The 17228-nt window shown below is 38.1% G+C and overlaps 1 protein-coding gene across 3 annotated transcripts in view; it reads left to right on the top strand.

The window, feature by feature from the left end:
- The window catches only part of MIA2 (MIA SH3 domain ER export factor 2), a 38442-nt gene that overhangs the window by 912 nt on the left and 20302 nt on the right, over positions 1-17228 (top strand). For 2 of the 3 annotated variants that reach the window (XM_064715712.1, XM_064715711.1), the window contains exons 1-8: positions 7794-7919; positions 8898-9029; positions 11374-11395; positions 11512-11600; positions 11998-12069; positions 12741-12851; positions 13182-13253; positions 13654-13758. In XM_064715712.1, coding sequence (XP_064571782.1) covers positions 7797-7919; positions 8898-9029; positions 11374-11395; positions 11512-11600; positions 11998-12069; positions 12741-12851; positions 13182-13253; positions 13654-13758 — 726 coding nt within the window. In that variant the 5' untranslated portion in view covers positions 7794-7796. Of the gene's footprint in view, positions 1-722; positions 857-2134; positions 2222-2545; positions 3693-5433; positions 5650-5799; positions 5901-7793; positions 7920-8897; positions 9030-11373; positions 11396-11511; positions 11601-11997; positions 12070-12740; positions 12852-13181; positions 13254-13653; positions 13759-17228 lie in introns of those variants that run through there. The other variant, XM_064715710.1, reaches the window with a different exon arrangement.

Below are 17228 nucleotides of genomic sequence, written 5' to 3'. Positions count from 1 at the left end.
ATGGATTTCCATTCTCTTGTGGGAGCCAACTTCAGTAGGTTTTGGATGTTCAGAGATGTCTGTCTTTGTGGAAGAGCATGGGAAAGGGCCTCCAAACTGACCAGAGCACATTGCTACTGAGTGGTTTCTGTGGGGAGACTGGGGTGGAGACAAAGAAAACAAAATAATTCAAACTGAACTGGAAACTTCAGTTTTAACAACATGTTTAAGGTTTATATTCCTAAAATTTACGTATTTTCATCATAAGATAAATGTATGCAAAAAAGAGGACAAAATCCCTAAAATAATTACTAGATCTAAATTAGAATTTCTGAACTATAAAATTATAAATATGCCTGGGAAATACTTTTTAGCTGTTTAGCCTAAATAAATTTTAATGTTAATTTAATTACTTTAGTAGATTAGTAATTGCTAATCCTGCATACATTCTTTCTATTTAAGCATTGAAACCTTGGCTAAACAAGCACTTAAAAATGTCCATATAGGACAAGAGCTTTTCCCCTTGATGTCTGCAGTACATGGGAAAGAAAACAAGACAGGGCTGCTTTTTGCGTTAGTTATTTCCACATGATGATATAAATGATTAATATTATAACAAAGCACATACATAAAAATGTTTGCTACTGCAATTCATCAGTATTTGATATATATCCAATTTCTTCAGTAAAGTGACTTCAGATAAAATGGATGCTGTATTTGTTTATTTCTTTCCATTATTCCAGAGGCAATGAGCCGAGTTCAAGCCACTACCGACTACTTAGGGCCTGACTGCCGGTATCTTAACTTCAAAACAGGGGAGGAGATCATCGTATACTCCAAACTTTCAAGGGAAAATGAAAACTTGTGGACAGGAAGTGTAAGTAATTCAATCTGAAAGACTTGCCCCATAAATATTTTAGATATAGTAATAGCATAACAACCGCAGTCTGCTTGCTTCTAATATTCTAAAAGAGATCTTCTATCTCTTTTGGAATATTAACCAGCCATGGATGAGTACAGTATTTGGGTCATTGTTACCATCTTTATACAGAAAGAGAAAATCAAATCCTGGCAAAGATCACTCACAGAGAAAAAAAGTCAAGATCCAAATACAAGTTTTCTGTTTCCTTCATCTTATCATCTGGCTGTAATTATTTAATCTAGTTTCCTTGAAAACACTCAGATCTATCAGGTCAGGTTCCTACCTATAGGTCTGTGGGTAAGACATCCAGTACTGGGACTTGGCTTCACAGTCCAGTGCTTAAGGAAAGCTCCCAGAGAAGTTATCAGGCATATTTAATTACTTGGAACAAGTGTCAATGAAATTAGAACAGTCATTTAAGAAGGAATGGATGCATTGATCCAAATCAAGTTTTACTGCTAGTGAGACCATGTAAGTGCTTCAAAACTACAAGATATTAGTACATTTTTGTGTAGGGTTTTTTTCTGTAAATAATCTGTCACTTCTATTGTATAACAGGGACATTCTGTCTTCCTTTCTTTTTCATCCAAGAGTATCTTTGCAGGTACCTCACTATTTCTTGCTTTCCAAGATATATCCCTCCATTAAAGGCTACATGCAATGGTTTGATGTAAAAACAGCAGTGGTTTTTGGCCAGAGGGACTTGATTCTTCTGGGCCCTATCACTAACTTATTTTCTGTAGTGTTGCCATCTTCTTTGTCATTTTCTCTTGAGCTGCAGCTAGTCTCATATCTGAATTTCATATCCTACTTTTCTGTAACTCAATATGGGTCATTAGTTATTAAGGCATGACATTTTTCCCACTTGAGACAATGGGAAATTTGCAGCCAATTTTAGTAGGATCTGGCTGTGACCATCAGTGCACACACCACTGTCTTCAGCTGAAGCAGCTTTAAGGCTACTGCTTTGGTACTGCACAAACACATGTTCATAAAAATAATACAGAATATAATAGCATGGAGTAATATCCTTCCTTTTGCTTTCTAAAATGGCAAGGGGAACACTTCCATGAAGGAAAAATAAACCAATTATTTGACAAAACAGAATTAAGGAGATAGGGGGCTGTTCTATAAGTTTATTGTTCGTCCGTACTTTTCCAGCACATGTGCGAGTCCCTAATATATATATATCACTGAAGTTTAAATGCTCTTATTAGTTTTACTTTTTTACAGAAAGGAAAGGATTTTGGCTATTTCCCAAGACATGCTGTGGAGGTTGAAGAAGTTTTAATTGGAGAAGAAGTTGAAGTGTTCACTAAGGTAAATCAACATTACTAGATTTTCCAATGTAGCTTACAACAATTGAAAATCTAATATCCAGTAATATCCAGTTAGAAATTCAGCTGTTGGTGGATTATTTCAGATTATTCAAAATATGTTTTTATAATTGTTCCAGTTGTATGTTTATTGTTCTCTAAAATAACTTCTATAGATATAAATATATCTGGATCTAGATGTATAACCTTTAGGAATAATATGATTAATTACAGTTCTTTGTGTAAAGTTATAACAGAAAGAACAAGGATATATTTTGCTGTAGGATTACACATTAGAACATTCTAAAAGTTAATATTATTCTTTTAGGAAACTGATTTCCTTTGTCTTAATGAAGATAAGTACAATTTTGAAAATGAAGATAACACATTACATGATCACAAAAAAGAAAGTGAATATTCATTGTCTGATGCAGAATCAAAGCTGCATGAAAAAAACCTCTTAAAATATACAAGAGACCCCATACAAAATGAAGAAAGAACTGAATCAGTTTCTGAAAATGACTCAGAGGAATCTCACATTGAGGAGTCTATAAACAAAAAGTTGGTTACAAAAGATGATACTGAAGAGCCACAAATGCAAAATAGTCTCCCAGTAGAACCTGTTCAAACTCAGTCTAGTTGGATTTCAGGATGGTTCACCACAGAAACTGATGAAGAGCCCTTAAAAGCTGTTACTGAATCTTCAGAAGCAAGTAATTATCAAGGCAGAGAAACAGAGGTAGCAGCTGAAAATTACAGCTTTACAGATTTACAGGAGTCAAATGATAAGAAGGAACAAGAACCCCCTGCATCTGGTTGGTTTGAAGGTGGACTGACAAGCTTTCTGTATTTTGGTGAAAAGAATGAAGATGTTGATTTGGCATCAGAAAAGAATGATCCACAAACCCATGATGTCTCTGGTGTGCCCGAGCATTCTAGTACTGAACAGGGAACAACAGCCACTGAGGTATTGCCTCAAGAAGAAACGAGTGGAAGCCAAGAATCCAAATCAAATTGGTTTAATTTGGGTTTAAGTGATGTTCTTAATTTTGGCCATGCTGAGGAAGCTACAATTGCTACAGAGGACCAGAGAAGCAGAGAAACAACGGTTCAAGCAAATAAGAATGAGGAAGAGCAGACTTTAGACCAGAAAGAATTACATATGGGCAAAGAATCAAAGGAAACATTTAATGCGGTGACAGATGAAGGAGATGAGAATTATGCACAAGAAATAAAAGATTCAAACAGTAACAGACCAAATCCTGGGGAGGTACCAGCATGTGCACATACTCTTAATGACACCAAAAACACCTCAAATAGCAGAGAATCATCTTTTGATACACTAACACATGACAAAGAGAAGCCAAATGAACTTCACAGCTCAGAAGAAGACTTGGTATCAGAAAGCCAACTGCTGAGAAATAGTGGAGCTGAAAAGAAAAATCAGGAGTCAGAAAGCAGACGTGGCCAATCAGGTTGGTATACAAATATCTATAATAGATTTATTTAATTATAATATGGGCAAACATGATAATCAACAGGAACATGAGTCAATTGCATCAAATCAATTGTCTAGTTCTCATGATCCCCCCCAAATTGTGATCCCTCAGACATAAAAAATACAGGAGAAAAGCCTGAAATATCTGAAGAACAAAGCCATAGCTTCTCTTTTAGTCATTTTGAGGACATACTGAAATTTCTGAGTTCAACAACAAAAGAAGGGCAAGTACAGCATTATGGGGAACAGCCAAGAACTGCAAATAATCATCTGGGCATCAAGAAGACCTCATGTGACAGTGAACCAAGTCTTAGTCTGAAAACATCCAAACTAGTCAAAGGTTATGGTGTACAAAAAATTCAGCATCCAAAAGCCATTTCAAAATGGATAGTACCGTAAAAGATGAAATTCACAAACCACAGAATAAAAGTGTCACAGAGTTTTTATGAATACATCAAATATTTCAGTCAGGACATTTTTAATGATGACCATCATCAGAAATCATACAGGCATATATTGTATGATAAATAGATTTACCAACCCCATTAATTACATTTCAACAATTTTATTTAAATTAAAACAAGATGTTAAACAACTCTTAGAGTATCTCTGTGATGGAAGCAAGCTGCTGCAGCAGCACCAGCAATTTGAAAAGATTCACAGTGAAATCACAGCTTACTCAACTAAAGATAATGCTGTGTGGAAGGCACAGTTAATTGTGTCTGCACAAAAGGGGCACAATTTGGACACTGAGCAGGAAAAATATACAGAAAAAAGGAATGTTCTTCTAGAGCTGCCAGAGCTTTTGTCTGCTATAACAATTAAGTGTGCTGCCCAAACTGCAGCTCAAGTTACTAATGTTTCACTAACAGTGATTTAGCAAGAACAAAATATCCTTTGTTGGCAAAAATAAAACCACAACAGATAGAACACTGTCTCCTTCTGGTGATTTAAAATGAAGAGGTAGTGAGCCTAACTCATACCAGTTATGGACTGATCTATGATATTTCAAGGATCTGATAACATAAGTTGAGTTAATAGAATTGTAACAGTTTCAGAGCAAATTACTCCTCTTGAACTACTGGACTACTTCGGATGTGTATCTTTGGCCAGCACTGTCTTGAAGCATATGACTAAATTTAACAATCCATAACTTTTTTCTTTGTGGGTAAGAATGGTGTGGGTTTTTTTGCAAGCAATATTTTATTGGCTTCAGGCATTTACTCCAAGTTACTAAAACTGAGGCAGCCAGGTGCCTTCAGTCATACTTCTACATGAACATGCCTGTGGTTTCTTGTATTTTGCAGGGAAGCTTGGTATCTTGGAATTTGTTAATCTTTAATCCTCCATGGTATTTTCAACTGTTCTCGCTCTAAAGCTTTCCCCACTTGTATTTGGATATAAAAAAGAGACCTGCTAATCCTGACTAGGGAATCTACAAACTATCAAAACCAAACATATTTTTTTCCTGAGCACTTATTTTTTACTTACTTTACTACAATGTAAGTTTTGCCTAAAGCTCTATCCTTCAAATCCTGCGATCATTATTTGTATAGTGTTTCTTAAGTCATACATCTGTTGCCCATTTATTCTAGTGTTGGGCTTTAAGTTGAGGAAAATAAAAACCAAAAAAAAAATCTCTGTAAAAGTTAATATCTTATAGGAGTAAGTTGAATCCTCTAAAAGTAACCATGATTTCCCTTCACAATTATGTGCAGGAGTAGGCAGAAGAAAGCTACTAGAAGAAACACCAGAGAAGGAGTATGAAATGTATGTAGCTGAAGACAGTGAACATGACAGTGATCAAGATTCAAAAGCAACAGCCATTGCTTCAGTAAATTCTGAAACAAAAATGGACGGTTCAGCATCTGACTCTGAGGCTGATGTCAAAACGTCTTTCTCTGATGCCATCCAGAACTATGTTCCAAGTAATGGTAAGTGCTAAGTTCTGTAACTTTGAGGAAAATAAATTTGCAATCTTAAAAAAAAAAAGCAAAACAAAAACCAATTAATCCAGTTGGAATTATATGAAGTTGACAATAGTAATGTAAAACCTCTTGTTTTATTCCTTATGATCCAACCAGAAGGAGGCTGGATACATCAGATATTTGATTGCTTGAATGCTCTTGAGTTCAGAGAAACAATAAAATCTGCATCATCAGCAGTGGTGATTATCATCCAAACGGTAAGAATTCTTTCCAGGTTATAACATCAACATTAGTGCAAATTTAAGCCAGCCACAAGTAATGTTCTGCAGTGAAACTCCTAAAAAAAATCCTTTTAAATAAACTCTCTGCAGTTCCCTGCTTCCAGGGTTATCTGATGCCAAATGAGACAGAGCACAAGAAAATGTTAGGTCAGCTGCTCATCATCTGCCCCTTTGCAGTGCACAATCTGATGAATTTAGGGTGTGAGGATTTGGGGTTTTGTTTTGTGGGCTTTTTTAACAGGCAGGAAAACACCTGAGTGGTGTTTTTAATTTTTTGTTTGGTTTTGTTTCCTTTTTTTTTTTTTTTTTTTTTAAATGAAACTAATAGCTCCCTCTAGTTCAGAACAGCACTCATTAAATTTGCTTAGACTTAAAAAACTGGGCTTATGATGAATAAAATAACCGGAGAAGTTCCCTTGTTTTTAAAGCGTATTTTCAAAGCCTTGATTCACAAATCCTACCCACATTCGTAATTGCATTAAAAATACGTTTCTGTTAACCACGTCTTCTGTCAATAGGTTAAACAGGAAATGGCAACACACTGCAACGTTTCTATGCAATATATATATATATATATATATATATATATATAATAGAAATGGGGTTATTATTGCTATGGGGGTGTCTTAAACATCGAAACGTAGCGCAGAGTGAAGGTGAACCTTAAGGGGCACAACTGCACAAGAAACAACACTGCCCGAGCACCGTGAGGAAAAGGTTCCTGTACTGTCTGCTCTAAATAAGAGATGGTGGCCGGTGCAGTGCCATTTGTAAACTTCACTGTGGTGCTTTGGTTGAACTTCGTTTAGATGGGGTAATTGAAGTTTAAGCACCACATACATTTATTTCTGATTTCCAGTGTATGTATGTAGAATACGGTAATTTGTAGTTTAGGATGAGGAAAACGCAGGGGCTTTGTCCCTTGTGACTGACTGCACCTCACTGACAGTTCACTGCTACGGCCAAACTCGTTCTTGTACTGTTTGATACAGATAAAAAAGCTAAAAAAAGGCACTTCCACCTTCCACCTATCCTGGTCCCTTAGGTGCTTTGCAGTCCAGTCACTCACCTTGCATTGTAAAAGTCGCTAGCACATGGGGGGTTTTTTGTGGGTTTGTTTTGTTTTGTTTGTTTGTTGTTGGGGTTTTTTTGTGGGTTTTTTTTTGTTGTTGTTGTTTGTTCGGTGGTGGTGGTGTTTTTTTGTTTCGGGTTTTTTGTTTGTTTGTTTTGAAGTAGTTAAAAAACAAAACCCAAATCAAATTAGCGTTAATCCTAGTGAATGAGACGAACGAGAATCCTTTGCTATGTGGCATTGCGTCTCCCCTTACACCGGCTACCAGCAGCCCGCCAGGGTCATTTTTAGCACAGGCACGCGGCAGCGCTCGGGCCCGCCCAGCCCTGCGCTCCCGGGACCCACCTGCGGCCCGGCCCGGCCCTGCCCGCCCCACCGGCACTGCCGGCCCCGCCGCCCGGGCCGGGACACGCGCGGCGGGCGGCCTGCCGGGAGCCGGGCCTGCCCGGGGAGCTTTACTGTCGTGCCACGGGCGGGCATGGAGGCGGCCAGCGCCGCTCGGGAGGTGAGTTTCTCTGAGCGCAGCTTCAGGGAGGAACAGGAGCAGGTTCCGCGGGGCCACGTCCGTGCCGGTGGGCGCACCGGTGCCGAGGGCAGCTGCCGGTGCCTCCGGCCCCCGTGCCCGGGGAGTGTCTTCCGGCGGAGGTCGGGAGCCGCGCCGGGCCCCGCGGCTGCCACCTGTGCGGCGCGCCCCCCGCTCCCCCCGGCAGCAGTGGTTCCTCCCCGCCCCCCCGGCGGGCGGTGGTACGGGCCGGTTGTCAGGCGGCGGGCCGGAAGGGGCGCGCGCCGCCCGCGGGAAGATGGCGGCGGGCGGGCGCGGGGGGCCCGGGGCCGGCACCGGCGGCGGCACGGCCGGGCTGTGGCCGGGGCTGCGGGACAGCGCCCGCCGCTACTGCGGGCTGGCCTGGGAAGGGCTGCGCTGGGTGAGTGACCGAGTGACGCGGGCTCGGCGCAGCCCCCGCGAGGGCCGGGGGCTTGTGCAGCGCTGCCGCCGAGGGGCTCGGGCAGGGAGAAACCGAAATGAAGGCTTAAGTGCACAGCGCCGGGTCCTTAGGCACGGCTCACGTGTGGTAAATTGGAGCCACATGGAGCACGTCGTATCTTTGAGCAAATAGATCTGTTTACAAATGAAACGCGAGTGTATCGAAGTGTTTAAAATGTGTTAAATCACCGGTGTGTACAGTATGTTATTTTAGCATCAGGTTGGTTGAACAGGTTTTTCTACCAAGCAAGTTTTCTACGAGACTGTTAAGAAGTACTTACTGTTGTTGATTCTAACAGCAGTGAAATGTGTAAGACAACTCAAAGGAGAATTTTCCGTAGTAAATTCTCAGTTCCTGAAGAGGCCAACAAAAAGGCTGGAGAGGCACTTCTTACAAGGACACGTAGTGATAGGATAAGGGGAGATGGCTTTAAACTGGAAAGGATGAGTTTAGGTTAGATAAGAGAAGGAAATTCTTTACTGGGGGTGATGAGGCACTGGAGCAAGTTGTCCAGAGAATCTGTGGATGCCCCATCTCTTGGAGGTGTTCATGGGCAGGCTGCATGGGTTTTGGGGAAGTAGGTCCAGTGGGAAGTGCTCTTGCCACTGGCAGAGGGATTGAAACTAGATCTTTTAGATCCCTTTTAGCCCAAATCATTCTGTGATAATTGATAGTCTCAGAAAGAAAAGTTTTCAGAGCTTTACGCACTGGTTTTCATGTCTTGTTGGAACTTTTTTCCTTCACCTGGTAAATCTGTCATTTAAAAATCAAATGCTTCTGTTAACCATTTTCTCAGAGTTTTGGGAAAAAATAGATAAACAAGCCTTGGAAGTAAACAATGTCAACATGTAATGTCTGTTTCTGTGGATAATATTAGCCTCTTTTCCTTTAGCTGAAGCTTTTTACTTTACTTTTCAGGCTGTGGCTTCACTGCCTGAAGATATGAGACCTGGGCCTGATCTGTATGGTTTCCCGTGGGAAATAGTGATTTGTGCTGGCATTGTTGGAGCCTTGACCATTCTGCTGTTCCTGTACAGAAGTTATCAATCAGTAAGTGGTGTGGTCTGACCCCACACAGTAACTGAAAACCACACAGCCACTCTCTCACTCCCTCTGTCAGGTTGGAAAGAGGGAGAGAATCAGAGGACTAAAAGTTAGAAAACTTGTGGGTTGAGATGAAGACAGTTTGATAGGAAAAGCAAAAGCAGTGCATGCTACAAAGCAAAACAGAGAATTGATTCACTGCTTCCCTTGGGCAGGCAGGTGTTCAGCTGTCTCCAAGAAAGCAGGGCTCCATCACATGTAGCAGTTACTCTAGAAAACAAACTCCATCACTCCACACACGCCCTCTTCCTCCTCCTTCCCCTCAGCTTTATGTGCTGAGCATGAAGTCAGCATAGTGTGGATTATCCCTCTGGTCAGTCAAGTGTCCCCTCCCAGCTGCTTGTGAGCTTGCAGCCTCCTTGTGGGTGAGAAGCAGAAGAGGTCTTGACTCTGTGAACACTGCTCAGCAATATCTCAAACATCCATGTGTTTTCAGTGCTTTTCAGCACAAGTCCAAAATACAGTACCATGCCAGCTACTGTGAAGAAAATTAACTGTATTCCAGACAAAACCAGCCCAGAAAGTGTTCAAGTTACTTGCAGATATGTAGAGTGCATTAATAGTTTGCATTGAAGTTGTTATCCTTCCTGTTCAAGATAGATAATGCTTCAGAGTTTTAAGTCTATTGTGATTGAATTTAGAATCTCTAGAAGAGAAGTTGAAAAGTCTGTTTTGTCAAGATAATAAGTGTTTGAATATGTAGTGAGTGACTGTTGTAAGAGGAAATGCAGTGAAACTTGCTGCAGTAAGGCTTCCTCTTTTCTTTTTAATTTCTACAGTGAACTTGCAAAGTCAGCCCTTAAATTATTTTCACAAGATACAGATATCTTCCCTAGGGTGTATGTATTGCTGTGTGTATTGGTATCTCTGTGACTAGCCTGGACATACCCAGAGCAGCTCAGGTCTTACAAGCAAAAGCAATCCATGTGATGTCCTGTCAAGGGAGGCATTTTACAACTCTTTGAACAGTGACACCTGGATTCTGTTTATTGCAACACTGAACCAATTTAACTGCATGCTCTTTGTGAGCACTAATCTGATGACTTTGAGAGTTGCAGTACTGAAACCTTTCAATGCACAAATCAGACTATATTTTTGAGGTAATGCCTGTCTTCTCTTGAGAGTAAGTAAAGATCTGAGTAATAAAAGTTGCCTACCATACTTCCCTGCTATGGAAATGGGGTCAGTATCTGTAATTCAGTATTCTAAACTTCTTCCCATTTTTCACATACTCTCATACAGTCATTGTGATTTGGGTAGTAGGTGTAATGACACTCATGTTTTAAGACTGGTTTCATAGCTGGTTAGTTTTTCAGTTATGAGCAACTGCATTTTTAGGGTTTTAACATGAACTGACCTTTTCTGTAAGGGGATCAGTGTTTAGAGGCATCCCTCTGGGTGATACAAAAGGCATTTGAGCTGAAATCATGCAGGCAAGCTAACCTGGTATTGTTTTCCTCCTGCACATGCCACTTAGGGCAGGAGATATTACAGAAGTTATTGATGGCTTTTTCAGTCATCCATACTTAGAACTGCACTGGCTGCTCCTTGAAGAATTGATGGTCACTGAAAAGTAATGGAGTAACTAACCATCCATTGGGGATGATAGGATAAAAGCATACTTACAACTTCCTTACCCTTTTTTCATTATTTGGACTCCTTGGCTTTAAATTAGGAGGAAACAGGGAAGATCTGAGGGCCCCATTGTTACATCAGGCACATGACCCAGGCCCAGCTGTGAGAGAAATGCTGTGTTGTAACAGTTCTGTGGGTTCAGCCAAGTTCTGCATCCTTGTAGAGGCCATTTGTGACAGATTTTGCCCTGCAGTTTGTTAGATTTTGATTTTAGTGCACTAGACCCTATGTGGCAGCTGCTCACTTACTGCAGCTTTCGCTGTTGTGTGTTGTAATGTGTGGGAGATCTTTCCCAGTAGGAAATCTGAGCTCATGTGTGGAGCTTCCCCCTCCCTTCCTTCTCCTACTTTTCTGACTGTGTTCTATGTGGTGAATATACAAAGGTGTGTTATTAAAGTGATCCAGGTGGAAACTAATCTCCTTTCCCCTCTTTTGTCTGATAAGAGTGGGAGAAGGACAGGGCAAACACGCAGACACGGAGGGGGTGGGAGCAGCGGATATGATTGCCTGTTTTTTGTAGGAGCCATATTTATATTCCTTTTTAGAGTTCCATGGTTAAACTTGGCATGGAATCACAGCTGAAAAGATTAGTTTTCAGATAATATGTGAGAGTAATTGATAATTTCATTGTCAATATTTATTCTCTTTTTTCCAGGTTAGAAGTCGACTTTATGTAGGTAAGCTTATTTTTGATACTTAATTTTTCATATTTCTCTGGAGTATGACTTTATTCTTTCTTTTTTCACCTTTAATTATTTGGATGATGCAACATTTGCTTGTCTTTCACTTTTAGGAAGGGAAAAACAGCTTGCCAATAAAGTTGCTGAACTAGTTGAAGAAAAATGCAAAATTCTTGAAAAACTCAGCCTCTGCAAAAAAGAGGTAACAGTCCTCATTTATTGCTTTCAGATGTGTTGTAGGAATGGATTCTATCAAGTAAAGTATTAACTTTTAGAAAAGTAAGATGTTTTAAAGCTTACAAAGGGATTCTTCAAATGCTTTTTTCTGTCAGTGTCTTTAAGAGCAGTTAAGGTGTTAGCGAGTTCTGACTTCAAACTCTCAGTACGATATATTTCACTGGAATCAACTTCAAGATGTCATATTTTTTTGTTTATATCACTGGGATAGTGTAGTAGGGTTAAGGCTTTCCTGATTTCCAGCAAGGTGCATTTGTGAATATTTAGGTGATGTCTGTGTTTCAGACTAGAGCATTCCAAATTAATGCTAGTATTTAGTCAATTATTTACTTATATTCTGACATAAAGTAATTCCTTTTCAGTTTGAAGATTTACAATTGTCTCTGAAGGATGGTAACACTACGAAAGAATCAACAGATGCATCTTTTATTGAGGTAAAAGATTAAAGGAATTTGTTGCTTCTACAATATAAGGCAGTATTTTAGCAAAAATGTGGCCCATATTAAAAAACACCCAAACAAACTAAGTAAAAACAATAACAAAAAAAGTCAGACAAACCCAAAAACTCCAACACAATAGTTTTAATTGGGTTACTGAAAATGACTTAAAATCAAAGCATTTAAATTAAGAGAAGCCTTTTTTAACAATTGCATTGAGGATGAGTAATACTAGAACAAATGGCATATTGAACAATATTTAAGGAGTAAATTGTTCCCATTTCCAGGAGAGAGGGTAGTGCATGATTTTTTTTCCTCACCTTATCTAATTCAAATAATTTCCACAGTCTACAGGTGCACAGTTTTAAAGAAAAATTACCACTACATTGTTTATATCTCCCAAACTGAGAATATATTTGTAAAAGAGTTCTGGATAAGTGAATCAAATACCCAAGGCTCTATAAAATTAATGTTAAAAAAAGCAAGTAGGTTTATTTCATTTTGCACCTCAGATCCTACAGAGCTAATTCTTACAGTTTTTATTTGTGCTGGAGTCTCTAGAGTATTTGAGTAAAACATACTTTTCTGTCATATTTAAAATATACTTATTGTCTTCATATGTAGTTAATATCACATGTTTTATTAACTCACAAACCAACTCGATTTAGAAAATGCATGAAAAGCTGAACAAGTCAAACTTGAAACTGAACGAGGAAATAGAGAATCTGGAAAAAGAACTGGAAGAAGAAAAATCAAAGCAGTTGGAAAATGATACCTTGGTAAGAATAAATAGAATCCTTTCTTTCCATTCATTTCAGAAAAAGTTCTCACAGAAAAAAATCTCTGCAGATAAGACAAACTATTTTCTTTGTGTGCTCTGAAATAAAAACTACATTTGCCATTTTGTCTTCCCTGTAACATTAGAAAAATGATCAAGGAAAATATTCAAAAGTAGAAAAGCCAGTTTTGTTGCAACATGGTTTTACACACATTTTTACTGACTCAGCAGTAGAACTTTCTCAGTTTAAAAATAAAAATAATTTTATCAACTGCCTAGACATCGTCAGTCAAATATGTGAAAGAAGTGTATGACAACTAATAATTTTCAGGTGGCTGAAATTCAGGAGAAAGTGGAGTCTTTAGAGAATGAAGAAAAATCTATCCAGTCACAAATTGATGAGGTATGTCTAACCTTTATAGTTTCTGTTTTCAAATCTTTGCAATTTCTATGTTTGCCATGTAGTTACTGCTTTAATTTTTTTTTCTGTCAGGAGTGCAGAGATCATATGCTGTGTAAACCAAAAGAGTTTGTAAAGCTTAGTACTTTGGTCTGGCTTGATTGAGCAACTTTTAATTTCATATAGTGATCAGCACCATGTCTTTTCTTAGTTTTCTTACTCCTCAATGATACATAGTATTGTAAAACTACAATCTGCAAAAACTGTTGAAATTGTAGAGAAAATGTGACAATATATATGTAGCACAGCCAGAAAACCTAAGACAAGTCTGGTAATACCATCATGACCCCACCTTTGTCTTCACTAATACCATTTAAGCAACAGACTTTTTAATTTCATTTAGGCCAAGTCCACCTTAAAAGTGTATCAGATTAATACTGAGAGACTCAAGACATCTGTTCAAGATGCAGTAGATGAAAACAGCCATCTCCAGGAAAGTGAAAAACAGGTAGGTTCTTTCTAGCCATCCTTAGAAATACTGTGTTTTCCCATGATACTGATAAATATGATTTCTCCAAAGAGCTCATCCTCAACAAGTGTACTGACCTCTTGTGTGTTTTAGTAAATGGAATGAGGAAGAGGACATGGTTTTTAAAACAATTTTATGTTTGTATAAAATAATTCTGTTTTAAAAGAAATGCAGTAGTTACAGTTTGTGGGGAATCATGCATGGAGCTCAGTGGAAGGAGAACATGTGATAATATAATTCTGGTAAGAACTTTGCTGAGACCTGTTGGAAAGCAGAAATACCTGAACAAGTCCACTGCTAAGATTTTCTACAGAGGCAGAGAGGAAATTCTTTTACTTGGTCTAGAAAACCAAAGAAATTGAGGAATTTCAGAGTATTCAGAAGACAGGTAAAAAACATACTCTGGTACCTCTGTAGATGTATTAATTGAAAGTCAGGTATGTAATAGAGAGGAACAGAAAAGATTGTTACTTCCCAAATTTAATTGTCTGTTTTCCTCAGTGCTGTAGCCAGATCACAAAGAACACTGAATATTTTAAAATATTTTGTATATGCAATAGTTGTCCTTTGCAACAGGTTGCTTTACAGTGCAGCTATTTCTTTTTTTCTAATAAATAGATATTTAATGTTCTGTGTAATGTTGGTTTGAGGTGGTTTATTGTAGTTTTAATGGATATGTGCTTATTTTCCTGACTGATTGATGATCTGAGAGATATTATCACACCCTGTTGTCTGAGGAATAACCTGATAGATATTTGCATGGGGGAAAGAGTAGTGGAAGTACAGGCCTGTTGCTTTCTAGCAGTCTTATAGAAAGCTGGGGAGTGCTTTAGTCCTCTCTGTCAAAACATGGTGTATGTCAGACTTAGTGGTTCAGGAGAAAAGAAAGGGATACATGAAATAAAATTTTTTTTATAGGAGGAATATTTCAGTTCTGCACAACTCTATTAGTAAAACTTGGTCTTTTTGCCTAATTCTAGAAGCAGTCTGTGTTTGTGATTAGCAAAAAAGGAAGACAGTTTTATTAAGAGCTGTGGGTGGAGAAGCAGTGAATTTGATTGTTATAATTGTGAGATTAAGTTACTTGAGAATTATATGCTTTCAAGAGTCTTTTTTTTCCTAATCTCTACATCCTCTTTATTTTTGTGAGGAGGAAGGGTCTGGTCTCAGTGCTGTGTTTCAGATGTGACAGTATTCTTATGTAATAAATTTTGAGAAGCAATACATAAATTTTTTAATAGAGAGGAGTTTTCTTTTCCCTCCCCATGGTCATTTCTTGGGTTCAAATAGAAATAATCCAATTATTTGTGTGTGACAAAAATCTTCACTTTTCTTCCTTTTTATAAAGTAAAAAAATAGTACTTAGAGAAAGATGGTAAGTGCTGGCAATTGCCTATATTTCTTAGGCAATCATTTTACATCAAGGAAAACCAGGGGGGGGAAAATCAGTAAAAACAATTTTCAGTGTTTAACTGCCACGTTCCTAGATGAAAAAACGTTGGTTTGTATTCCTTCCAGATAAAACAACCTGGATATAAGTATTTTCTTAACCACATTATTTAGGATTAATTGCTACACTTTGTTGTTAACTGAGGTTTGTTGCAGTTTTCAGTAGCTTGAGAACATTTGTGCATATTGTAGTTTGTTGTGCTTTTTAGTAGATAAATAACCTAATGTTATTTGTTGCTGAAACCTGATAAGGAAAAAAGAGAAAATGTCTGCTTTATTTATTTGTGTTCTCATTTCTGAGGTGCTTTCTAATTGAGTGTTAGTTTACTGTATCAGATTAAACATATCCTACTTTGTTTTTGTTTTTTACTTTTTTTTCAAAGATGGAATTTCACATATGCTCAAAAGGTAACAAAGGTGCTATTTGTTCACAGAAACTAGAGTCCTTTCTCGCTCTCTTCATTTGCATAAATAGGTCATAATCTGGCACATCATAGCTTAAACTTTGTAGGAGATGTGCTGTTTCAGGTTTGTGATGTGTCAGAGAGAGGATTGGGCCTTTTAGGCTGAACAAGGGAAGTGTTAATGAACTTCTGTGCTTTGCTGTTTTTTTGGTTTGTTTTTCTTCTTCAGGATCATTGGAAATATATATTGCTTTAGCTCATTGCAAATCCTTGCTGTTTCTCTTTATTGTAATTCTTACAGGTGTATAAAGTCATGTAAATTTATTTTCTCTTTGGCTTCATGAAGAAGAAATCTCTTAAAAGTCATCTTTTGATGATGGAAATGATAAAAATAGTTGTCTGTGTATGTCTTCTAATCTCTAATATATTGTTTGCATGATGCTGCAAATTCATACGTGGCTTTTATGGCTTGGAAGGTGCAGTTGCGTGCCAAGGGGCAATGTGTGTTAATTCAATTCTAGTCACATACCTTTGTTCTGTGCTGTCTGGTTTCTCTTTGATAAGTAGTGTTCAAGCTTGCTTGTCTATTTGCATGGCAGTTCCCCTGTTTAATTACCATTTTCTGGTTGTATTTTTAGTACAACTGCCTGTTATGTTCTTCTTGCTCAGCTTAGTTATTCTTTTCTGTACTTTTACTCCTCTTGAATTGATAGCCTGTTTTGCAACTGAAGCAGTATTTTTTGACAAACTCTTAAGACAGTTTGGTTGTAGTTTACCCCATGTTGTGGTAGCACGTGTTTTGTCTTAACAGAAATTTGCATCTGTTCAATGTTGCTCTCACAATATCATGAGTTAATATGTTGCAGTGGTTATTTTTAATAGCTGATGATAAGGTGTTCTAATCCCTTAACTCAGTAAAATATTTTTGTGAAATGAGATTTTGCTAGGGAATATCTGTAAAATGTAACCTTGGAACCTACCTATCATTTTAGTTAAGCAGAGTCAATTGCAGAGATACATACTAGTAGGTGTTGATTACACACAGCTGTGACTTTCATTAATGGGGAAGCTTTCTTAAAATAATATTTTAAAACTGCTTCAAGAGGTATGGAGGAAGAGAAATAGTACAGTTTTGCAAGTCACGTGACTATAAATAACTGCCTAAAAGCTTCCTGTTTTCCCTTACTTCTTTGACTGTTTCTAAAAAGACACAGGCACCATTTCAGAAGTGTGTATTCCTATTGGGGTGTGTTTTCCATCCATTCTCCAGTGTATGTCATTGTTAAATAAATTGTCACTATTTTATATTCATTGCTATTGTCACATCAAGGTTTTTAAACTTCAGTGGAATAAACTAAACATGTGCTATAAATGCTTAAAAATATCCTAACAACTAATTACAATGGACAGCTATAGCAGCCTAAAGCAACTGAACTGAACATAAAAGTCTTAATTTTCAACTCTTTGGCTAACTTTCTTCTACTCTTATCTCTGTTATTCTTACTGGTGGGTGAGAGGTTTAAATCCCACTTATGTATAGCCAATACCTGTAACAGGCTGAGTACTATTCATCCTCAATTCTTGGTTTGTAGGCAG

This window comes from Zonotrichia leucophrys, chromosome 5 (genome assembly GCF_028769735.1).
Source record: "Zonotrichia leucophrys gambelii isolate GWCS_2022_RI chromosome 5, RI_Zleu_2.0, whole genome shotgun sequence".
In the NCBI taxonomy this organism is placed as follows: domain Eukaryota; kingdom Metazoa; phylum Chordata; class Aves; order Passeriformes; family Passerellidae; genus Zonotrichia; species Zonotrichia leucophrys.
Note: the sequence above shows the minus strand (reverse complement) of the source record. Positions and strands in the feature narration are given on the sequence as shown.